The sequence below is a fragment of the Triticum aestivum genome, chromosome 4B, assembly GCF_018294505.1.
Source record: "Triticum aestivum cultivar Chinese Spring chromosome 4B, IWGSC CS RefSeq v2.1, whole genome shotgun sequence".
Taxonomy (NCBI): Eukaryota; Viridiplantae; Streptophyta; class Magnoliopsida; order Poales; family Poaceae; genus Triticum; species Triticum aestivum.
This window is the reverse complement of record NC_057804.1, coordinates 385,483,269-385,508,155: the sequence shown is the minus strand read 5'-3', so window position 1 is coordinate 385,508,155 and position 24,887 is coordinate 385,483,269. Positions and strand designations below refer to the sequence as shown.

At 45.4% G+C, this 24,887-nt stretch overlaps 2 protein-coding genes and 1 pseudogene across 2 annotated transcripts; all 3 read left to right on the top strand.

Annotated features, from left to right (window-relative positions):
- Nucleotides 1-12,723: 12,723 nt before the first annotated feature.
- On the top strand, nucleotides 12,724-15,654 carry LOC123092273 (14 kDa zinc-binding protein). The gene is made up of 5 exons (XM_044513992.1): nucleotides 12,724-12,942; nucleotides 13,772-13,829; nucleotides 14,943-15,032; nucleotides 15,176-15,293; nucleotides 15,407-15,654. Exons 1-5 carry the CDS (start codon nucleotides 12,887-12,889, stop codon nucleotides 15,472-15,474), a joined length of 390 nt encoding a protein of 129 aa, XP_044369927.1. The 5' UTR covers nucleotides 12,724-12,886; the 3' UTR covers nucleotides 15,475-15,654.
- A 2,930-nt stretch (nucleotides 15,655-18,584) lies between these two features.
- On the top strand, nucleotides 18,585-20,750 carry LOC123090120 (E3 ubiquitin-protein ligase RNF43-like; annotated as a pseudogene).
- A 1,297-nt stretch (nucleotides 20,751-22,047) lies between these two features.
- Nucleotides 22,048-22,570, top strand: LOC123090119 (E3 ubiquitin-protein ligase RNF181-like; the record flags this gene model as incomplete). The annotated part of the gene is given in 2 exon segments (XM_044511566.1): nucleotides 22,048-22,188; nucleotides 22,226-22,570. Coding segments are annotated over 2 exon segments (486 nt in total), but the record flags the coding sequence as incomplete, so codon positions are not given.
- Between the last annotated feature and the right edge of the window lie 2,317 nt (nucleotides 22,571-24,887).

Genomic DNA, 24,887 nt, shown 5'->3' with positions numbered 1-24,887 from the left:
TATCCGATGAAGGGTTCTCACCATTTTCTTATGGGACTTTTCTCATTTTCTTATTCTTGATATTTCTATCAATATTGTGTTAGCCCATGTCGTTAACAAACTTGGTTTCGTTGAATTCGGAGTCCGTTTGCAAAAGTTGTGGTTGTTTTGGTAAAGGTTGCAGCGGTACTACCGCGACTAGAGCGGATGTAATTTTTTACTACCGCTCCAGAGCGGTACTACCGCTGCTCCTGAGCGGTAGTACCGCTCCAGAGCAGTACTACCGTGGCTCCTAAGCGGTAGTACCGCCCCGGACCAAAATCTCGTGTTTTCTCTCTCGTTTGGGCTGTTTTGACCGTGCTAAGCGGTAGTACCGCTCCTCCAAGCGGTAGTACCGCTTGTGCACGACCTGAGCACATAACGGTTGGATTCGTGAGGTCCTATAAAAGGGGGTCTTCTTCCCCAATGAACCTAATCCTTTGAGCTCGTGTTCTTCCCCCATTGTTGACCTTCTTCGAGCTTGCTAAGTCTCAATCCCTCCATGGATTCTTGCTAGTTCTTGAGAGAAAAGAGAGAGGAGATCTAGATACACGTTTCCACCAATCACTTTCTCCTCTAAGTGAGGGGAACCCCTTGGATCTAGATCTTGGAGTTCTTCGTGTTCTTCTTTCGTTCTTCCTCTCATTTTCCTCCCTAGCATTAGTTGCTTTGGTGGGATTTGGGAGAGAAGGACTTGGGCACTCCGTGTGCCCTTGCCATTGCATTTGGTGCATCGGTTTGAGTTCTCCACGGTGATACGTGGAAGCGAAGTTTGAGAAGCTTATTACTCTTGGGTGTTTGGGCACCCTAGAGCTTGTTCCTCTTGGGTGCCTTGGTGCCCTGGACGGTTGGTGGTGTTCGGAGCTCAATCATTATGGTGTAAAGCTCCGGGCAAGCGTCGGGGTCTCCAATTAGGTTGTGGAGATCGCCCCGAGCAATTTGACGGGTACCGGTGACCGCCCCCAAGGGTTGCCAAAGTGTACGGGTTCGGTGACCGCCCCCAAGGGTTGCCATTTGTATGGGTTCGGTGACCGCCCTCAAGGGTCCCTTAGTGGAATCATGGCATCTTGCATTGTGCGAGGGCATGAGGAGATTATGGTGGCCCTAGTGGCTTCTTGGGGAGCATTGTGCCTCCACACCGCTCCAAACGGAGATTAGCATCCGCAAGGGTGTGAACTTCGGGATACATCGTCGTCTTCGTGTGCCTCGGTTATCTCTTACCCGAGCCCCTTTACTTATGCACTTTACTTTGTGATAGCCATATTGTTCTTTGTCATATATATTGCTATCACATAGTTGCTTATCTTGCTTAGCATAAGTTGTTGGTGCACACAGGTGAGCCTAGTTGTTGTAGGTTTTGTGCTTGACAAATTACCCGCTAGGTTTATTCCGCATTTGTTCAAGCCTAAACCGTAATTATTTTAAAGCGCCTATTCACCCACCCCCCTCTAGGCAACATCCTCGTTCTTTCAACGTTCCTAAACTGATTTCGGGATAGACAGGAGCAGATGACATCCTTCGCCGTGAGGTTGAGTAGAGTGTACTTGCGAATGTCATCACCCTCCGCCATCTTGCATAGATCGGTAAGACCAATCTCAGTGACGGTCCATAGTTCGCTGTCCATAGCCATGAGTCGCTTCTTCATCATGGCCTTCCACCGAGGATACTCATGACCGTCAAAGGTGGGGCAATATACGTTCCTCAATCCTGCAGTCGACATAGTTGAAACTCCAGGTGGTTAAACCGAATCACACAGAACAAGGGAGTACCTTGCTCTGATACCAATTGAAAGTGCTAGTTATCGACTAGAGGGGGGGTGAATAGGCGATTTTTATGAAAGTCTTCAAAACATGAAAGTTTCAAAGACAAACACGAAAACTGGACCTATAAATATGCAGCGGAAGATGAACTACACTAGACAGGCCATAGTCAAACAAGTATGAAGCTAAAGCATGATGACTGATAGCAGCTAGGTAGTAGGATCAGGATGGAAGATAGTATGAAGCCAATCAGAACAAGTAGTCACACAGCGAAGTCAAACAGGCATAGCAATCAAGCAATGACTTCACAAAGACAAACTGTAAGTAAGGAGAGTAAGAGATAGAACCAGTGCGTTGTGAAGACACGGATTTGTTCGACCAGTTCCAGTTGCTGTGAAAACTGTACGTCTGGTTAGGGAGGCTGAGATTGAACTCAGAAGACAGTGTCTTCACCTTATTCCCCTTGAGCTAACGACACACATTCCTTGCCCAATCACTCTGGTAAGTCTTCAAGGTAGACTTCCAAACCTTCACAGACTTCGTTCACCGGCGATCCACAATTACTCTTGGATGCTCAGAACGTGACGCCTAACCGGCTGGAGGATTCACAGTCCTCAAGTGTAACAAGTCTTCAAATCATGCGGACAGAAAGACTTCAGTGATGCCAAACACTCTTTGGGCTCTAGGTGTTTTGGGCTTTGTCCTCACAAGGATTTCTCTCTCAAACTCTTCGGAGGTGGGTTGCTCTCAACGACAAAAGTCGTGCACTAACTCTGAGCAGCCACCAATTTATGGTGTAGGGGGTGGGCTATTTATAGCCACTGGGCAACCCGACCTGATTTGTCCGAAATGACCCTGGGTCACTAAGGAACTAACACGTGTCACAACAGTCAGATTTCAAACACACGTGACAGCTTGACTTGGGCTACGAGTAAAGATGACTTATCCGACTCTGGATAAGATTTGCTCTCATTGTCTTCACTTGAAGACATAGTATTTTGGTTGAGCATCACTTCAGTCACTCTGACTTTGTTCACATGGTCAGCAGTCAGTGTTTGCAGCATGTCAGACCAGAGTGACAGCCAGAACAGGTCAGCAGAAGAGCAGATTGACATGAGTCAGGGCACTAGTCCCTCCAGCACTTCAGATGAAGGCAGCAGAAGCACTCCTAGCAACCTGCCTAAGGCTGCTACCAGGCAAAGGAAGAAGAGAACTTCAGACTCTGAAGATGAGGATTATAGAGCTGAAGAGGATGAGGCTACTTCCAAGAAAGTAGAACTCAAAAAGGAGTATGGCTCAGCAAAGCATACAAAGCCAGGCATGAAGATTAAAAGGCCTGTAGGAAGACAACCAATGTCTTTGCCAGAGTGCCTAGAGCTCAGAGGTCAGCTGCAGTGCCCGTGCCAGACACCAGAGCCACATCATCTACACCAGCTACAGCTCCTACAGCTCCAGTGCAACCAGCTCCAGCACCAACTCCTCCAGCTCCCTCTACATCAACTGAAGCCTTCGTCCAAGAAGCCATCTCTACACCACCACCTGAAGATCAAGCCTGAGAGTCGATCTAGCACTATGCATTTTCTATGAACTTTTTGGTAACTTGTTGCCAAAGGGGGAGAAAAATGTATAGATCATAGGCTTCGAGAGAGAGAGAGAGAGTGTTGCTTTTGTTCTCTCTTGCTTTGGTGGTTTAAACCGTGTTTGCTTTTGATTGCTTGAGATACTATGCTATTCTTGTGAGACATTGATGATCATGTGTTTGATCATAAGCTACACTTATGCATGTTTGATGATATTATCTTATCTATCCTATGTGATCATTCACTTTGCTTGGTGATGAGTGCATGTATTCAATATTTATCATTTTGAGCGCTCCACCAAGATGTATGTGACATGGAAGAGTAACCCATGAGCCTAATTCCTTGTGCATTTGCAGTCCAAAGCAAATCTTAAACTATGCACAAATTTAGGGGGAGCTCTTGCTTATCACATACTTCTCAAAGCGACGATGTTTTTCAATCTTATTATCATTTGTCGAAGCTTTGATCTATATGTTGTCATCAATTACCAAAAAGGGGGAGATTGAAAGTGTATCTATCCCTAGGTGGTTTTGGTAATCCATAACAACATATAGCTCATTGAGCTAATGCTATTCCCAGACTATTATTTCAAGAAAGCTCAATGAATGGCATGGCATGGATGATGAAAGTGGATCCCTCAAAATACTAAGGACAAAGGATTGGCTCAAGCTCAAAAGCTCAAGACTCTTCATTTTATATTTTAGTGATCCAAGATCACATTGAGTCTATAGGAAAAGCCAATACTATCAAGGAGGGATGAGGTGTTGCTTAATGAGCCTCTTGCTTCATGTGCTTAGTGATATGCTCCAAAACCCTCAGCTACTTTCTCACATCCACAAATGACCTAAACCCAAAGCCAAAATCGGTCAAACCGATTCTTCCTATCCGGCGCCACCGATTTCAAATGTCATAGCCACTGCCACAAACCCTAAGCAAATCGGTTCTACCGATAGGGATCTCGGTCTCACCGAGATGGGATTGTAATCTCTCTGTTTCCCTTCGTAACATTTCGGTCAAACCCAAGTGAGCGATCGGTCCCACCGAGATTGCAATGTAAACTCTCGGTTTCCCTTTTGTAACATTTCGGTCTCACTGAAAAGAGCAAATCGGTCCCACCAAGTTTACCTGACCAACTCTCTGGAAAGCTTATTACCAAAATCGGTCTCACCGAGTTTGTGTAATCGGTCTTACCGAGATTACGTTATGCCCTAACCCTAACCGAATCGGTCTCACCAAGTTGCATGTCAGTCCCACCGAAAATCACTAACGGTCACTAGGTTTACTAAATCGGTCTGACCGAGTCTGTTGAATCGGTCCCACCGAGTTTGGTAAATTGTGTGTAACGGTTAGATTTTGTGTGGAGGCTATATATACCCCTCCACCTCCTCTTCATTCGTGGAGAGAGCCATTAGACTAAACCTACACTTCCAACTTACCATTTCTGAGAGAGAACCACCTACTCATGTGTTGAGGCCAAGATATTCCATTCCTACCATATGAATCTTGATCTCTAGCCTTCCCAAGTTGCTTTCCACTCAAATCTTCTTTCCACCAGATCCAAAACCTATGAGAGAGAGTTGAGTGTTGGGGAGACTATCATTTGAAGCACAAGAGCAAGGAGTTCATCATCAACGCACCATTTGTTACTTCTTGGAGAGTGGTGTCTCCTAGATTGGCTAGGTGTCACTTGGGAGCCTCCGACAAGATTGTGGAGTTGAACCAAGGAGTTTGTAAGGGCAAGGAGATCGCCTACTTCGTGAAGATCTACCGCTAGTGAGGCAAGTCCTTCGTGGGCGACAGCCATGGTGGGATAGTCAAGGTTGCTTCTTCGTGGACCCTTCGTGGGTGGAGCCCTCCGTGGACTCGCGCAACCGTTACCATTCGTGGGTTGAAGTCTCCATCAACGTGGATGTACGATAGCACCACCTATCGGAACCACGACAAAAACATCCGTGTCTCCAATTGCGTTTGAATCCTCCAAACCCTTCCCTTTACTTTCTTGCAAGTTGCATGCTTTAATTTCCGCTGCCCATATACTCTTTGCATGCTTGCTTGATTTGTGTGATGATTGCTTGACTTGTCCTAAGATAGCTAAAATCTGCCAAACTCTAAAATTGGGAAAAGGTTAAGTTTTTAATTGGTCAAGTAGTCTAATCACCCCCCCCCCTCTAGACATACTTCAAGGTCCTACAGATACCCCAAGCATTTTGAGTATGTATTCGCTGATAGTTTACAGTTGTAGAACTTGTTGGAGACTTCATATCTCTCAACTCGAGCATTTGCTTGAAATATTAACTTCAACTCCTGGAACATCTCATATGCTCCATGACATTCAATACGTCTTTGAAATCCCGATTATAAGCTGTGAAGCATGGCACACTGAACTATCGAGTAGTCATCAGCTTTGCTCTGCCAGACGTTCTTAACGTCATCACTAGCATCTGCAGCATGTCTGGCACCCAACTGTGCTTCCAGGATGTAATTCTTTTATGCACCAATGAGGATAATCCTCAAGTTACGGACCCAGTCTGTGTAGTTGCTGCCATCATCTTTCAACTTAGCTTTCTCTAGGAACGCATTAAAATTCAAAGGAACTGTAGCACATGCCATTGATCTACAACATCATAGACATGCAAAATACTATCACGTACTAAGTTCATGATAAATTAAAGTTCAATTAATCATATTACTTAATAACTCCCACTTAGATAGACATCCCTTTAATCATCTAAGTGATCACATGATCCAAATCAACTAAACCATGTCCGATCATAACGTGAGATGGAGTAGTTTTCGATGGTGAACATCACTATGTTGATCATATCTACTATATGATTCAAGCTCGACCTTTCGGTCTCAGTGTTCCGAGGCCATATCTACATATGCTAGGCTCGTCAAGTTTAACCCGAGTATTCTGCGTGTGCAAAACTGACTTGCACCCGTTGTATGTGAACATAGAGCTTATCACACCCGATCATCACGTGGTGTCTCGTCACGACGAACTGTAGCAATGGTGCATACTTAGGGAAAAAATTGTACCTTGAAATTTAGTAAGGGATCATCTTATAATGCTATCGATGTTCTAAGCAAAATAAGATGCATAAAGGATAAACATCACATGCAATCAATATATGTGATACGATATGGCCATCATCTTCTTATGCTCATGATCTCCATCACCGAAGCATCGTCATGATCTCCAACGTCACCGGCGTGACACCTTGATCTCCATCGTAGCATCGTTGTCGTCTCGCCAACTATTTTTACTACGACTATCGCTATTGCTTAGTGATAAAGTAAAACAATTACATGGCGATTGCATTGCATACAATAAACCGACAACCATATGGCTCCTGCCAGTTGCCGATAACTTTGTTACAAAACATGATCATCTCATACAACAATTTATATCACATCATGCCTTGACCATATCACATCATAGCAAGCCCTGCAAAAACAAGTTAGACGTCCTCTACTTTGTTGTTACAAGTTTTACGTGGCTGCTACGGGCTTCTAGCAAGAACCGTTCTTACCTACGCATCAAAACCACAACAATTTTTCATCAAATTTGTTGTTTGAACATTCAACAAGGACCGGGCGTAATTCAATTAAAGTTGGAGAAACAAACACTCACCGGCTGATAACCCACAAGTATAGGGGATCGCAATAGTTTTCGAGGGTAGAGTATTCAACCCAAATTTATTGATTCAACACAAGGGGAGCCAAAGAATATTCTCAAGTGTTAGTAGTTGAGTTGTCAATTCAACCACACCTGGATAACTTAGTATCTGCAGCAAAGTATTTAGTAGCAAAGTAGTATGGAAGTAACGGTAACAGTAGCAAGTGTGACAGTAGCAGTTTTGTAGTAATTGTAACAGTGGCAACGGTAAAGTAACTAAGCGAAGAACAATATGTGAAAAGCTTGTCGGCATTGGAGCAATGATGGATAATTATGTCGGATGCGATTCCTCATGTAATAGTTATAACATAGGGTGACATGGAACTAGCTCCAATTCATCGATGTAATGTAGGCATGTATTCCGAATATAGTCATACATGCTTATGGAAAAGAACTTGCATGACATCTTTTCTCCTACCCTCCCGTGGCAGCGGGGTCCTATTGGAAACTAAGGGATATTAAGGCCTCCTTTTAATAGAGTACCGGACCAAAGCATTAACACTTAGTGAATACATGAACTCCTCAAACTACGGTCATCACCGGTAAGTATCCCGATTATTATCACTTCGGGGTTAACGGATCATAACACATAATAGGTGACTATAGACTTGCAAGATAGGATCAAGAACTCACATATATTCATGAAAACATAATAGGTTCAGATCTGAAATCATGGCACTCGGGCCCTAGTGACAAGCATTAAGCATAGCAAAGTCATAGCAACATCAATCTCAGAACATAGTGGATACTAGGGATCAAGCCCTAACAAAACTAACTTGATTACATGGTAAATCTCATCCAACCCATCACTGTCCAGCAAGCCTACGATGGAATTACTCACGCATGGCGGTGAACATCATGAAATTGGTGATGGAGGAAGGGTGATGATAACGACGGCGACGAATCCCCCTCTCCAGAGCCCCGAACGGACTCCAGATCAGCCCTCTCGAGAGAGTTTAGGGCTTGGCGGCGGCTCCGTATTGTAAAACGCGATGAATCTTTCTCTCTGGGTTTTTTCTCCCCGAACGTGAATATATGGAGTTGGAGTTGAGGTCGATGGAGGTCCAGTGGGCCCACGAGGCAGGGGCGCGCCCTAGGGGGGCGCTCCCCACCCTCATGGACAGGGTGTGGGCCCCTGACGTTGATTCTTTCGCCAATATTTTTTATTAATTCCAAAAAGTTGCTCCGTGGATTTTCAGGTCATTCCGAGAACTTTTATTTCTGCACAAAAATAACACCATGGCAGTTCAGCTGAAAACAGCGTTAGTCCGGGTTAGTTCCATTCAAATCATGCAAGTTAGAGTCCAAAACAAGGGCAAAAGTGTTTGGAAAAGTAGATACGACGGAGACGTATCACAACCACCTATGTGCAAAGCACGTTGGTAGAACTAGTCTCGTGTAAGCGTACGCGTAATGTCGGTCTGAGCCGCTTCATTCAACAATACCGCCGAATCAAAGTATGACATGCTGGTAAGCAGTATGACTATTATCACCCACAATTCTTTGTGTTCTACTGGTGCATATAACATCTATGCATAGACCTGGCTCTAATACCACCGGTTGGGGAAGGCGGTAATTTCAAAAAAAACACTACGATCACGCAAGATCTATCTAGGTGATGCATAGCAATGAGAGGGGAGAGTGTGTCCACGTACCCTCATAGGCCGAAAGCAGAAGCGTTATGACAACGCGGTTGATGTAGTCGTACGTCTTCACAATTCGACCGATCCTAGCACGAAAGGTACGGCACCTCCGCGATCTTCACACGTTCAGCTCGGTGACGTCCCATGAACTCCAGATCCAGCTGAGGTCGAGGGAGAGTTTCGTCAGCACGACAGCGTGGTGGCGGTGATGATGAAGTTATCGGCGCAGGGCTTCGCCTAAGCACTACGACGATATGACCGAGGTGGAAATCTATGGAGGGGGGCACCGCACACGACTAAACAATCAACTAGTGTGTTCTCGGGTGCCCCCTGCCCCCGTATATAAAGGAGCAAGGGGGAGGCCGGCCGGCCCCTGTAGGCGCGCCCCAAGAGGAGAGTCCTACTAGGAATACTAGTCCTAGTAGGATTCCACCAAGAGGGGAAGAGGGGGAAGGAAGGAGAGGGGGAGGGGGGAGGAAAGGGGGGCGCCGCCCCCCTCCTTGTCCTATTCGGACTCAAGGAGAGGGGGCGCGCAGCCTGCCCTGGCCACCCCCTCTCTCTCTCCACTAAGGCCCGTCGAGGCTCATTAGTTCCCCCGGGGGTTTCCGGTAACCCTCCGGCACTCCAATTTTATGTGAAACTTCTCCGGAATACTTCTGGTGTCCGAATATAACCGTCCAATGTATCAATCTTTATGTCTCGACCATTTCGAGACTCCTCGTCATGTCTGTGATCATATCCGGGACTCCGAACAATCTTAGGTACATCATATCACATAAACTCATAATACCAATCGTCATCGAACGTTAAGGTCATGTTCGGTAATACTCCGCTCTTGGCCAGGGAGCGGAGCGGGCGGAGCGCCCATTTGGTTGCTCGCCAAAATTACACTAGATGTCGCTCCGCTCCCACAGCGGAGTTAGGAGCGGAGAGTTTTTGAACATCCCCTAAGCATGCGGACCCTACGGGTTCGAGAACTATGTAGACATGACTGAGACACGTCTCCGGTTAATAACCAATAGCGAAACATGGATGCTCATATTGGTTCCTACATATTCTACGAAGATGTTTATCGGTCAAATCGCATAACAACATACATTGTTCCCTTTGTCGTCAGTATGTTACTTGCCCGAGATTCGATCATCGGTATCATCATACCTAGCTCAATCTCGTTACCGGCAAGTCTCTTTACTCGTTCCGTAATACTTCATCCCGCAACTAACTCATTAGTCACAATGCCTGCAAGGCATATAGTGACGAGTATTACCGAGAAGGCCCAGAGATACCCCTCCGAAACACGGAGTGACAAATCCTAATCTCGATATATGCCAACCCAACAAACACCTTCGGAGACACTTGTAGAGCACCTTTATAATCACTCTTTTATGTTGTGACGTTTGGTAGCACACAAAGTGTTCCTCAGGTATTCGGGAGTTGCATAATCTCGTAATCTGAGGAACTAGTATAGGTCATGAAGAAAGCAGTAGCAATGAAACTAACACGATCATAATGATAAGCTAACGGATGGGTCATGTCCATCGCATCATTCTCCCAATGATGTGATCCCGTTCATCAAATGACAACACATGTCTATGGTTAGGAAACATAACCTTCTTTGATTAATGAGCTAGTCAAGTAGAGGCATACTAGGGACTATATGTTTTGTCTATATATTCACACATGTACTAAGTTTCCGGTTAATAATATTCTAGCATGAATAAAGTTTATTCGATAAATAATAACTTTATTATTGCCTATAGGGCATATTTTCTTCACTAGATGGCTTCTTATCTCTCTTTGATCTTCAATACAATGTTCTCCTCGATGTTCTTGGAGATCTATTCGATGTAATCTTCTTTTGCGACGCGTTTGTTGAGATCCGTTGAATTGTGGGTTTATGATCAAATTATCTATGAATATTATTTGAGTCTCCTCTAAACTCTTTTATGCATAATTAAGATAGCTTTGTATTTCTCTCTGATCTATTGATTTGGTTTGGCCAACTAGATTGATCTATCTTGCAATGGGAGAGGTGCTTTGTTTTGGGTTCAATCTTGCGGTGTCCTCACCCAGTGACAGTAGGGGTAGCGAGGCACGTATTTGTATTGTTGCCATTAAGGATAAAAAGATGGGGGTATTTATCATCTTGTTTGGATCTATCCCTCTACATCATGTCATCTTGCTTAAGGCGTTACTCCGTTCTTGTTAACTTAGTACACTAGATGCATGCTGGATAAAGGTCGATGTGTGGAGTAATAGTAGTAGATGCAGGCAGGAGTCGGTCTACTTGTCACAGATGTGATGCCTATATTCATGATCATTGCCTTAGATATCGTCATAACTATGCACTTCTCTATCAATTGCTCAACAGTAATTTGTTCACCCACCGTATGCTTTTTTCAAGAGAGAAGCCTCTAGTGAAACCTATGGCTCCCGGGGTCTATTTTTACCATATTACTTTCAGATCTATAAAACCAAAACCCAAAATACCTTGCTGCAATTTATTTACTTTTATTTACTTTTGCACTTTTACTTATCTTTTATACCTATCTCTATCGGATCTCACTCTTGCTAGTGGTCGTGAAGGGATTGACAACCCCTTTTTCGTGTTGTGTGCAAGTGTTTGTTAGTTTGTGCAGGTGCATCTATTGGGGACCTGCTTGTGCATCCTACTAGATTGATACCTTGGTTCTTAACTAAGAAAAATACTTATCTCTACTTTGCTGCATCACCCTTTCCTCTACAAGGGAAAAATCAACGCAAGCTCAAGAAGTAGCAACCTACTGCATCCTAATATGATGGTTCTTTGCTCCGGCACACAGGTGACAGCATGGTCTTGTGCTGCTAGATGATTGCCGCGACGAGGCATGAGATCTTGGATCTTCAGATGTGATGCCAACGATGAGTATGTGTTGCTGCTCGATCTTGGATCTTGGATCTTCAAATCTTCAGATCTAGAACGACGGAGCATGAGGATGGCGAGGGATCGCCGGAGTGTCTCGAGTTGGGATTGGTGTCGGTGACCTTCCTCCCTCAACTTCCGTTACAATGTGTGTCGATGACCTTCGTTGTTCATAGCTTTTGGTGGCGACGGACTCTTGTCGCGACTGGACTGAGTGCTTGTGCGAGCATGATTTTTTGAGTGACATCTCACATCAAGACCGTGCTAGGCATGCAGCTGGTGGGATCACCGAAAGTGGTGGTGACAACATATGATGACTTTGATTTGATGGTGCTTCTCAAGTACCGGTCTAGAGCTTCGGGATGAAAACTGAGGGTCTGACTTTCAGTGGTTGGATCTTGCAACGGTGCCGCTTGTGCGTCTTTTTTTCGCGTAGGCGTTGATGTTGGGGATCTTTTTGTTATACTTGTGAGGTCAAGAGATGGTTCGTGCGGATATGATCATCTTTGTAGCTCGTTGATCAATGTTTTGATCGCTTCAGTATTTCCTTTTCTTTTCTTGTTACTCCATCTTCTATCTTGCATGGCTTTGCTAGTTGCCCATGTGATTTTTGTATGTGCGTTGATGTTGAGGATGCGTATTTTAATTACGCAAAGACTATATGTGCTCATTGTGTATTCTTTTTTTTTTGCGGAGGGTGTTTTATTGCTTTGATACTTCATTTCAAATTAATATAGAATCAAGCCTTTGTAAAAAATAAATCTACTCCCTTAGCATAACCAAAAAGAATAAGCATGTGATGTCCCTTCTTCTCCCCACTCTTTGCATGATCCTTCTTCCTTCCCTCTCCCGTGAGGATGGCAACTTTATGTTTGGATGACAAATTTTAGTTTCTTTGGATTTCTTTTTTTTTCAGATGCAATTTTAGTTGTAAAAATGCTAGGGCTGTGTTACTTCTTGCCACACGTATGAGACTTGTCATTCGGGTTCTTTTTTACTTTCTTATTACTTCTGCCGTATATAGAATTTTGAAGTGCAAGAGAAAAGCTGTCATGCTAATGTAGTTGCGCATACCAGTTGTCCGCTTTCTAGTTCTCTCGGCGTAAACAAGGTCCTAATCTGAAATGCTGTTGTGAGTTGACCGAGATGTCCAGGCACACTCCAAGGCCCCGAAGCCAAACCGGAAGGGCAAAGCAGTAAATTGATCAGGTACCGAGGGTTTCGGCCTCCCGTGCTCTTTATCTACCATCTACCAAGCTCCGGGCGGCGACCATCACCAACCAGGTGCTCGAGGAGGTCGATCGATGGCGTCGGAGAAAGACGCGGCGCTCGCCGCCGTGCCCAACGACAACCCCACCATGTGAGACCCTAGCCTGTACCCCTCTCTCCTCCTCTCGCAAGGCCCGCACCAATCCGTCGCTATCTTAATTGTTCCGACGCTGACTGCTCGATCTGTCGGATTGCGCTTCGCTGGCAAAAGCCGTGACATTACAGATTTTGGTGGTTTCACATGTTGTGATTTGTCACTACTGTCTCGAGTAATTGTGCGGGGACTGATGAATTAGTAGTATTTGAAATGGGTAGTGAAGCATCAGTGAACTAGTCTTGTCCCCAAGTTTCCCCAATGATTGTATGCTGCTGGACTGCTGGGAGATCATCAGTGATGCTGTTATGACTCATAGTTGCCGTAGTCCGTTACCAACTTGAATATTTGTAACTTGCAGAACCGAGTGCAAATCGGAGCCTGGCAAATAATGAAATAGAATTATATGGGACATTAGTGCAAGCCATTTGTTAACGAAATGGTTCACCGTGTTGGCTACTGATTTGCAGCAGTGGTCTACTTTTGGCTTCATCAGTTGAACTATACCGCTGCTGGTATTGTGCTTTTATGTTCATAGTAATTATCTTTGTAACTAATCTGAAATATTTGCTAAAACTTCAAAATTGACAACAGTAGCTTCATGTTTAGCTACTAATTTGTTAATGAAGGAGTAAGGAACATGCCCTGGGTTAATGGGAGAATCGTACTGTTATCGACACTTAGTGCTAGTTATTTCTCAGTTACAGAATTGGCTTGCTGAATAGATCAACTATGCCTAAAAGGATGTGAAGAGTCAGTATTTAAATTATGTATAGCAAAGCCTTTGAGCAGGTGCATCAATTTCTGACATATATTGCATGTGCAGATTTGACAAGATCATCAAAAAGGAGATACCTTCTACAGTGGTGTATGAGGATGAGAAGGTATTGTGTAGTACTATTTGCCTTTTTCCATAGTCAGTTAGGACGGACAATATTTTAGTGATGATGACTCAGCAAGGTTGGACTATCAGTATTAATGAAATATCCTGCATTGAAACTAGAGTGGATGTACATACATTGAGTTCACTAGAGAAGAATGGGTTTTGTTAGAATATTGCAGAGATGCAATTCATGCCATATAACCCCTTGAATAACTTGGGTTGTGTTGTATTAAGAGTTATGTTATAAAGGATTACATACAGTTGCTTTAGGAACTAGGACGGTTTCATCTAGTTAATGAACTAGAGGGCTTGGCAACGTAGCAGTTCAGCTATAATCATGGTTAGAAAATTGGTAGGCGTAAATTCCTAGTTTTGCGTATACCCGGCGCCTATCTTTCCCAAGCGCACACATATACATGCTCATTATAAGTGCACGCCTAGCAGCACCTAAGCTAGGTGTTCTGTTGCAATGCTAGAGCCTAAGAATGCTTAAGCGCACACATATTAGTACTTTTTTTAATCATTGGATATGACGATGTTACTACTTACTACTGTTGTTCAAGTCATTCTTGGACTGCACGAACCAATGGTTGGAATTCACAATATAGTTAAGCCTCAGTGGTTACCTGACATCTGAATCTTCCCTTTGCGTGGAGTTGTTGAGTTTTATTAATTTCAGATAAAAGTATGGAGTAACTGCTATAAATGGACCCATGATTTACACTGAGACCATGCATTATGCTACTCATAGATGCCCAGACCCCATGTAGACACACAGCATATACACAGAGTTTTATGATAAGTGCATGCCAAAAAATTAGTTGCCCCCCTCCATGTTCACTCACTTGCAGATTGGTATGGACCAATGGAAAATAGCGTAAATTTCTAGTTCTGCCAGTCGATCCACGCATCCATGCCCTGCTATGAATTTGACATTAACATTCTTTGGAGGGCCTTACGCTATATACTTAAAAATACTTACATCTTTGAAGTCCAGTCTTCTGTTCTTATGTTTTTGGCTGAACACTTGAGTTTTGTTATTTCTTCTCTATATTGCATCTGCTACTGTACCATATACTTGAAAATAAATTTGATCTGTGGGTTCATTTTCCAGGTCCTCGCTTTCAGAGACATAAATCCTCAAGCTCCGACCCACATTGTAATCATTCCCAAAGTCAAGGATGGATTAACCGGCCTTTCAAAGGTAATGTTGAACTGTTCATCCATGATTGCAGTTTAAATTTTCCAATTTAATCCAACCGCTCATCATATAGTAGATCTATTAAAGTTTCCTGGAATTTAATGTGCTTGAGAGAAAATGGTTTTCATTTGTAATAATCTCTCCAGGCAGAAGAGAGGCATGTAGAGATACTTGGCTGTCTCCTCTACGCTGCAAAAGTTATCGCAAAGCAGGAAGGACTTGAAGATGGCTACCGTATTGTCATCAATGATGGCCCTAGTGGATGTATGCCCCCAGTTCAATGTGCTATTGGTTTTTAACACCTTTTCTTTTTTGCGGGGGTAACACCTATTCTTGTGCCGACTTGTCCATCAGTGACCTGATATCTATGTTTGCAGGTCAATCTGTTTACCACATCCATGTCCATCTCCTTGGAGGGAGGCAGATGAACTGGCCCCCAGGCTAAAGAAGCTCTTGGTTGTCGGTCAATCTTCATGGCAGCTATGTCCTTTGCATCCCAATCGAATAATTCCTGTAATTGACATAACAGTTTGTGCGAGGAACATTTGCTCTATCTATGGAATTGGCAAAACCATCCTGCTGTGAATGTATGGACAAGAAACTTGAAGCTGAATCGTCTCATTGATGCGTGTTGTGTTCTTTCTATTCAGTCTGCTATTTTACTGGTTTAGTACTCCCTTTTGGACACTATACTCTTATATTATACTGGAAGGAGTAGTTCTGGTTACCGGTGTTACCTATATTTCTGTGATGCATCACGATCTTCACGTCTGCATGCTTGATCCTTGTTCGTGTCCATAGTACCTTAGTGATCTAAACGCTTTTATATTTCTTTACTGAGGGAGTACATCACTAGCCGAATGAACCTGCTGGTGTGTGCCCTCCCATATCATGATGGTCTGCCTATGGTGTGAACATTTGACAGGGCTTTTTGGGCAGACGTCTCTTCAGATCTTTCAGTCTTAGCTAACCCCCCGGATTACAATATCTGATGATTAGAATTGGCATTTGCTCTATCTATGGAATTGGCAAAACCATCCTGCTGTGAATGTATGGACAAGAAACTTGAAGCTGAATCGTCTCATTGATGCGTGTTGTGTTCTTTCTATTCAGTCTGCTATTTTACTGGTTTAGTACTCCCTTTTGGACACTATACTCTTATATTATACTGGAAGGAGTAGTTCTGGTTACCGGTGTTACCTATATTTCTGTGATGCATCACGATCTTCACGTCTGCATGCTTGATCCTTGTTCGTGTCCATAGTACCTTAGTGATCTAAACGCTTTTATATTTCTTTACTGAGGGAGTACATCACTAGCCGAATGAACCTGCTGGTGTGTGCCCTCCCATATCATGATGGTCTGCCTATGGTGTGAACATTTGACAGGGCTTTTTGGGCAGACGTCTCTTCAGATCTTTCAGTCTTAGCTAACCCCCCGGATTACAATATCTGATGATTAGACCCTGGGTCTCCGGGATCTAGATATGTGATGCTGTGCAGACCCTTATCTGACAGGTTCAGTGTAGAGTGCAATGTACGTGAAACCGGCCAACGTGGCTGGTGTGGCCGTATGGTTGCAATTGTCATTAGTGGGTGAATATAATAACAGATGCATTGGCAATGCATCTACTTTGATTACCCTCCTTAATCGATATAAAGGTACCCAAGGAAAAACATGCCCCTCTGTTACTACTGTGTACTGAAACAGGAAACCGCGTTGCTCGCTCTCACACACAATATATGCTGCTCCAAGATGCTTCTCTTGACACTGAGTTAATTGCACAGAAGTACCACAATTCGGGCATCACATGCAGATTAGTACCACGATTGCTAATTTTTGCGTGTCAGTACCAACATTCGTCCAAATTTTTCCAAAACAGGCTAAAACACGTATTTATACGTACTGACAGTGTATCTGACAGTTGGGGCCCGTCTGTCGGGTGCCGACGTGGCATATTTTTTGCAAAAAAACCCCTTGCTTTATACGTAATCACATAAATACCCGTTATTTTTGCGAGAAAAATGTTAACCGTGAGAGAATTTTTTTTGCTCGGACTTGTTCGAAAGTTTTCAACGAACTGGACAAATAAATAAAGTACACGAAAAATCGCGCACACCAGGTTTCGAACCTGCGACCTGCGGCACGCGGGCGTAGCGCGCTAGCCACCGGCCACAGCGACGCTTACGTTAAGTTACAGGCGGGTCCTCCTTTATATTATAGTAGCCACGCTGGGCCGGCGGCCGAGCCCAGCACTGCTGCGTGCCCTGAATCACTTATTTTTTAATCATAATATTAGTATTTTTTTTGCGATTACATATTAGTGCACTAAAACAGTGAACCTTTTATTAAAAAATTGATGTGTTTCTCGAAATGCTAGAATGATTTTACGCAATAAGTTTTTAAAACATGCTGAACATTTTCTCAAATACACATTGTCAAAAAAATTCATCATGTATTAAGAAAATGTTCAACCTATATTACAAAAAGATCACCGTATATATTAAAAATGCTCAACCTAAATTACAAAAATATTCATCGTATACATTAAAAAAATGTTCAACCTGAAAGTTCAATATATTAAAAAATGCTCACTGTTTGCAAAGTAAAGTTCATCAAGCATTAAAAAATGATCACTATACGCAGAAAAGGTGCTCAGCGTACATTAAGATAATGTTCATAGCAAATTCGAAAACATGTTCATCATGTATTTGAAAACATCATGTATTGAAGCCTATCTAAAAAAATATTTAGTAAGTATGTTAAAAACAGAAGAAGAACGAACCCAGTGAATAAAAGAAGAAAGAAAGAAAAACCTAAAAATAAGCCAAAACCAGAAAAAAAAAGCATAATACGATAAATAAATAGAAAAGAAATCCGGGCGAACGAGCCCAGCACGCGCGTCAGTAAAAGGCGAAACGAAAAAACAATTACAGGCCTTAGTTGGCCCAACTACCGGCCAGCGTTCGGCTATTGTATAAATAATGTCCTGCCTGGATAGAAAACACGAGGCAGCCCTTTGGCCGGGTGGCTAGCGCGCTACGCAAACCTGGCGCGCGCGATTTTTTCGTTTACTTTATTTATTTGTCCAGTTCGTTGAAAACTTTTCGAACAAGTCCGAGCAAAAAAAATTCTCTCACGGTTAACATTTTTCCCGCAAAAAAAAAGGGTATTTATGTGATTACGTATAAAGCAAGGGGTATTTTGCAAAAAATATGCCACGTCGACACCTGACAGACGGGCCCCAACTGTCAGATACACTGTCATATGTATAAATACGCCTTTTAGCCTGATTTGCAAAAATTTAGACGAATGTTGGTACTGACACGCAAAAATAGCATCGTGGTACCAATCTGCATGTGATGCCCGAATTGTGGTACTTCTGTGCAATTAACTCCTTGACACTTGAAAGAACAACAACTCGATAGCACAATGCCAAGCCTCGTCGCCACTCTCCTGCACCTCTTTTTCCCTCTTGGTCGTCGCCGCCGCAGAGGCCATCCGCTGCCTCGTCGGGTGGGCACGTCCGGCGTTGTCCCGCCTGTCCGTGCAGGAATGCCCGGAGGCGGCGGCCGTGCTCGACGGAGCTTACCCGTGGCGCGGTGCGGTGAGCAGCGTGGAGCGGGCGGCGAACGCTGCGTGATCTGCCTGGGCGACATGGAGGAGGGCGACGAGGTGAGGGTGCTCAGGTGCCACCATCTGTTCCACCGCTGCTGCCTCGCCCGGTGGCTGGCTGCGTGGGCGGGGGCGACGTGCCCGCTCTGCGCGCGGCAAGCTCCTCACGGGCACAGCTGCCTAAGCGCGCCGGGGAAGAGGAGGTGGAGGAGAGGAGCATCGAGGGGATGTGCATGGTCATGCTCATGGCCTACGTGCATAGCCGTACTTCGGTTCCGGCGGTTTAACACGCATCTGTCACGGTGGATGGCGACGGGTCCCAACGGCTCTCAACGATGTGGACGCCACTCGTCCTACCCGTCCCGTGGGATTGATTGTTGTAATGCTACTTCTATATTGTAGTGCCTTGGATGGATTTTAGAACAAGAGAAGCAAGCCTGCGACACTACCACAATGGAAATTAACCACAATGGGCCAGTTTGGAGTGGATAGGTTGACGGTCGCCAACCAACCCTATACACCAAATGTCCGTTCCGGTCTATTACCTTCATTGGACATGCATATGTAGTTTTAATAACAAACAAATATAAATCCCAGCCCAAAAACGGTCCAATCCCAAAAGCTGCAAGTCCGACTGTCCATGCAAAAAACCTCATTTTATGTCTGTCCATGCCAAGTTCTTCACCGTACGGTTGGCTCCTCCAAATCGGTTGCCAAGCACTTTAACATCCTAGCACGGTAGGATCTTTCGTGTCTGTTGATTGTTCAACATTTGGGTTGCATTTGTTGCGTGTCTGTCACCTCCGGCTTGGATTTCGTCCACTCGGATCATGTTCATCCGTGCCTCCTCCTTATCGGTGCCCGGACAAATTCGAAAACATGTTCATCATGTATTTGAAAACATCATGTATTGAAGCCTATCTAAAAAAATATTTAGTAAGTATGTTAAAAACAGAAGAAGAACGAACCCAGTGAATAAAAGAAGAAAGAAAGAAAAACCTAAAAAATAAGCCAAAACCAGAAAAAAAAAGCATAATACGATAATAAATAGAAAAGAAATCCGGGCGAACGAGCCCAGCACGCGCGTCAGTAAAAGGCGAAACGAAAAAACAATTACAGGCCTTAGTTGGCCCAACTACCGGCCAGCGTTCGGCTATTGTATAAATAATGTCCTGCCTGGATAGAAACACGAGCAGCCCTTTGGCCGGGTGGCTAGCGCGCTACGCCCGCGTGCCGCAGGTCGCAGTTTCGAAACCTGGCGCGCGCGATTTTTTCGTTTACTTTATTTATTTGTCCAGTTCGTTGAAAACTTTCGAACAAGTCCGAGCAAAAAAATTCTCTCACGGTTAACATTTTTCCCGCAAAAAAAATGGGTATTTATGTGATTACGTATAAAGCAAGGGGGTATTTTGCAAAAAATATGCCACGTCGACACCTGACAGACGGGCCCCAACTGTCAGATACACTGTCAATATGTATAAATACGCGTTTTAGCCTGATTTGCAAAAATTTAGACGAATGTTGATACTGACACGCAAAAATTAGCAATCGTGGTACCAATCTGCATGTGATGCCCGAATTGTGGTACTTCTGTGCAATTAACTCCTTGACACTTGAAGAGAACAACAACTCGATAAGCACAATGCCAAGCCTCGTCGCCACTCTCCTGCACCTCTTTTCCCTCTTGGTCGTCGCCGCCGCAGAGGCCATCCGCTGCCTCGTCGGGTGGGCACGTCCGGCGTTGTCCCGCCTGTCCGTGCAGGAATGCCCGGAGGCGGCGGCGTGCTCGACGGAGCTACCCGTGGCGCGGTGCGGTGAGCAGCGTGGAGCGGGGCGCGAACGCTGCGTGATCTGCCTGGGCGGCATGGAGGAGGGCGACGAGGTGAGGGTGCTCAGGTGCCACCATCTGTTCCACCGCTGCTGCCTCGCCCGGTGGCTGGCTGCGTGGCGGGGGCGACGTGCCCGCTCTGCCGCGGCAAGCTCCTCACGGGCACAGCTGCTAAGCGCGCCGGGGAAGAGGAGGTGGAGGAGAGGAGCATCGAGGGGATGTGCATGGTCATGCTCATGGCCTACGTGCATAGCCGTACTTCGGTTCCGGCGGTTTAACACGCATCTGTCACGGTGGATGGCGACGGGTCCAACGGCCTCAACGATGTGGACGCCACTCGTCCTACCCGTCCCGTGGGATTGATTGTTGTAATGCTACTTCTATATTGTAGTGCCTTGGATGGATTTTTAGAACAAGAGAAGCAAGCCTGCGACACTACCACAATGAAATTAACCACAATGGGCCAGTTTGGAGTGGATAGGTTGACGGTCGTCCAACCAACCCTATACACCAAATGTCCGTTCCGGGTCTATTTACCTTCATTGGACATGCATATGTAGTTTTAATAACAAACAAATATAAATCCCAGCCAAAAAACGTCCAATCCCAAAAGCTGCAAGTCCGACTGTCCATGCAAAAAACCTCATTTTATGTCTGTCCATGCCAAGTTCTTCACCGTACGGTTGGCTCCTCCAAATCGGTTGCCAAGCACTTTAACATCCTAGCACGGTAGGATCTTTCGTGTCTGTTGATTGTTCAACATTTGGGTGTGCATTTGTTGCGTGTCTGTCACCTCCGGCTTGGATTCGTCCACTCGGATCATGTTCATCCGTGCCTCCTCCTTATCGGTGCCCGGACAAATTTGAAAACATGTTCATCATGTATTTGAAAACATCATGTATTGAAGCCTATCTAAAAAATATTTAGTAAGTATGTTAAAAACAGAAGAAGAACGAACCCAGTGAATAAAAGAAGAAAGAAAGAAAAACCTAAAAATAAGCCAAAACCAGAAAAAAAAAGCATAATACGATAAATAAATAGAAAAGAAATCCGGGCGAACGAGCCCAGCACGCGCGTCAGTAAAAGGCGAAACGAAAAAACAATTACAGGCCTTAGTTGGCCCAACTACCGGCCAGCGTTCGGCTATTGTATAAATAATGTCCTGCCTGGATAGAAACACGAGCAGCCCTTTGGCCGGGTGGCTAGCGCGCTACGCCCGCGTGCCGCAGGTCGCAGTTTTGAAACCTGGCGCGCGCGATTTTTTCGTTTACTTTATTTATTTGTCCAGTTCGTTGAAAACTTTCGAACAAGTCCGAGCAAAAAAAATTCTCTCACGGTTAACATTTTTCCCGCAAAAAAAATGGGTATTTATGTGATTACGTATAAAGCAAGGGGGTATTTTGCAAAAAATATGCCACGTCGACACCTGACAGACGGGCCCCAACTGTCAGATACACTGTCAATATGTATAAATACGCGTTTTAGCCTGATTTGCAAAAATTTAGACGAATGTTGGTACTGACACGCAAAAATTAGCAATCGTGGTACCAATCTGCATGTGATGCCCGAATTGTGGTACTTCTGTGCAATTAACTCCTTGACACTTGAAGAGAACAACAACTCGATAAGCACAATGCCAAGCCTCGTCGCCACTCTCCTGCACCTCTTTTCCCTCTTGGTCGTCGCCGCCGCAGAGGCCATCCGCTGCCTCGTCGGGTGGGCACGTCCGGCGTTGTCCCGCCTGTCCGTGCAGGAATGCCCGGAGGCGGCGGCGTGCTCGACGGAGCTACCCGTGGCGCGGTGCGGTGAGCAGCGTGGAGCGGGGCGCGAACGCTGCGTGATCTGCCTGGGCGGCATGGAGGAGGGCGACGAGGTGAGGGTGCTCAGGTGCCACCATCTGTTCCACCGCTGCTGCCTCGCCCGGTGGCTGGCTGCGTGGGCGGGGGCGACGTGCCCGCTCTGCCGCGGCAAGCTCCTCACGGGCACAGCTGCTAAGCGCGCCGGGGAAGAGGAGGTGGAGGAGAGGAGCATCGAGGGGATGTGCATGGTCATGCTCATGGCCTACGTGCATAGCCGTACTTCGGTTCCGGCGGTTTAACACGCATCTGTCACGGTGGATGGCGACGGGTCCAACGGCCTCAACGATGTGGACGCCACTCGTCCTACCCGTCTCGTGGGATTGATTGTTGTAATGCTACTTCTATATTGTAGTGCCTTGGATGGATTTTTAGAACAAGAGAAGCAAGCCTGCGACACTACCACAATGAAATTAACCACAATGGGCCAGTTTGGAGTGGATAGGTTGACGGTCGTCCAACCAACCCTATACACCAAATGTCCGTTCCGGGTCTATTTACCTTCATTGGACATGCATATGTAGTTTTAATAACAAACAAATATAAATCCCAGCCAAAAAACGTCCAATCCCAAAAGCTGCAAGTCCGACTGTCCATGCAAAAAACCTCATTTTATGTCTGTCCATGCCAAGTTCTTCACCGTACGGTTGGCTCCTCCAAATCGGTTGCCAAGCACTTTAACATCCTAGCACGGTAGGATCTTTCGTGTCTGTTGATTGTTCAACATTTGGGTGTGCATTTGTTGCGTGTCTGTCACCTCCGGCTTGGATTCGTCCACTCGGATCATGTTCATCCGTGCCTCCTCCTTATCGGTGCCCGGACAAATTCGAAACATGTTCATCATGTATTTGAAAACATCATGTATTGAAGCCTATCTAAAAAAATATTTAGTAAGTATGTTAAAAACAGAAGAAGAACGAACCCAGTGAATAAATGAAGAAAGAAAGAAAAACCTAAAAATAAGCCAAAACCAGAAAAAAAAAGCATAATACGATAAATAAATAGAAAAGAAATCCGGGCGAACGAGCCCAGCACGCGCGTCAGTAAAAGGCGAAACGAAAAAACAATTACAGGCCTTAGTTGGCCCAACTACCGGCCAGCGTTCGGCTATTGTATAAATAATGTCCTGCCTGGATAGAAACACGAGCAGCCCTTTGGCCGGGTGGCTAGCGCGCTACGCCCGCGTGCCGCAGGTCGCAGTTTCGAAACCTGGCGCGCGCGATTTTTTCGTTTACTTTATTTATTTGTCCAGTTCGTTGAAAACTTTCGAACAAGTCCGAGCAAAAAAAATTCTCTCACGGTTAACATTTTTCCCGCAAAAAAAATGGGTATTTATGTGATTACGTATAAAGCAAGGGGGTATTTGCAAAAAATATGCCACGTCGACACCTGACAGACGGGCCCCAACTGTCAGATACACTGTCAATATGTATAAATACGCGTTTTAGCCTGATTTGCAAAAATTTAGACGAATGTTGGTACTGACACGCAAAAATTAGCAATCGTGGTACCAATCTGCATGTGATGCCCGAATTGTGGTACTTCTGTGCAATTAACTCCTTGACACTTGAAGAGAACAACAACTCGATAAGCACAATGCCAAGCCTCGTCGCCACTCTCCTGCACCTCTTTTCCCTCTTGGTCGTCGCCGCCGCAGAGGCCATCCGCTGCCTCGTCGGGTGGGCACGTCCGGCGTTGTCCCGCCTGTCCGTGCAGGAATGCCCGGAGGCGGCGGCGTGCTCGACGGAGCTACCCGTGGCGCGGTGCGGTGAGCAGCGTGGAGCGGGGCGCGAACGCTGCGTGATCTGCCTGGGCGGCATGGAGGAGGGCGACGAGGTGAGGGTGCTCAGGTGCCACCATCTGTTCCACCGCTGCTGCCTCGCCCGGTGGCTGGCTGCCGTGGGCGGGGGCGACGTGCCCGCTCTGCCGCGGCAAGCTCCTCACGGGCACAGCTGCTAAGCGCGCCGGGGAAGAGGAGGTGGAGGAGAGGAGCATCGAGGGGATGTGCATGGTCATGCTCATGGCCTACGTGCATAGCCGTACTTCGGTTCCGGCGGTTTAACACGCATCTGTCACGGTGGATGGCGACGGGTCCAACGGCCTCAACGATGTGGACGCCACTCGTCCTACCCGTCCCGTGGGATTGATTGTTGTAATGCTACTTCTATATTGTAGTGCCTTGGATGGATTTTTAGAACAAGAGAAGCAAGCCTGCGACACTACCACAATGAAATTAACCACAATGGGCCAGTTTGGAGTGGATAGGTTGACGGTCGTCCAACCAACCCTATACACCAAATGTCCGTTCCGGGTCTATTTACCTTCATTGGACATGCATATGTAGTTTTAATAACAAACAAATATAAATCCCAGCCAAAAAACGTCCAATCCCAAAAGCTGCAAGTCCGACTGTCCATGCAAAAACCTCATTTTATGTCTGTCCATGCCAAGTTCTTCACCGTACGGTTGGCTCCTCCAAATCGGTTGCCAAGCACTTTAACATCCTAGCACGGTAGGATCTTTCGTGTCTGTTGATTGTTCAACATTTGGGTGTGCATT

Coding starts and splice junctions, on each gene's coding strand:
- LOC123092273 (XM_044513992.1), top strand. CDS start 12,887: ATGGCGTCGGAGAAAGACGCGGCGCTCGCCGCCGTGCCCAACGACAAC. Junction 13,830..14,942: donor TGGTGTATGAGGATGAGAAG/GTATTGTGTAGT, acceptor TTCATTTTCCAG/GTCCTCGCTTTCAGAGACAT. Junction 15,033..15,175: donor GATTAACCGGCCTTTCAAAG/GTAATGTTGAAC, acceptor TAATCTCTCCAG/GCAGAAGAGAGGCATGTAGA.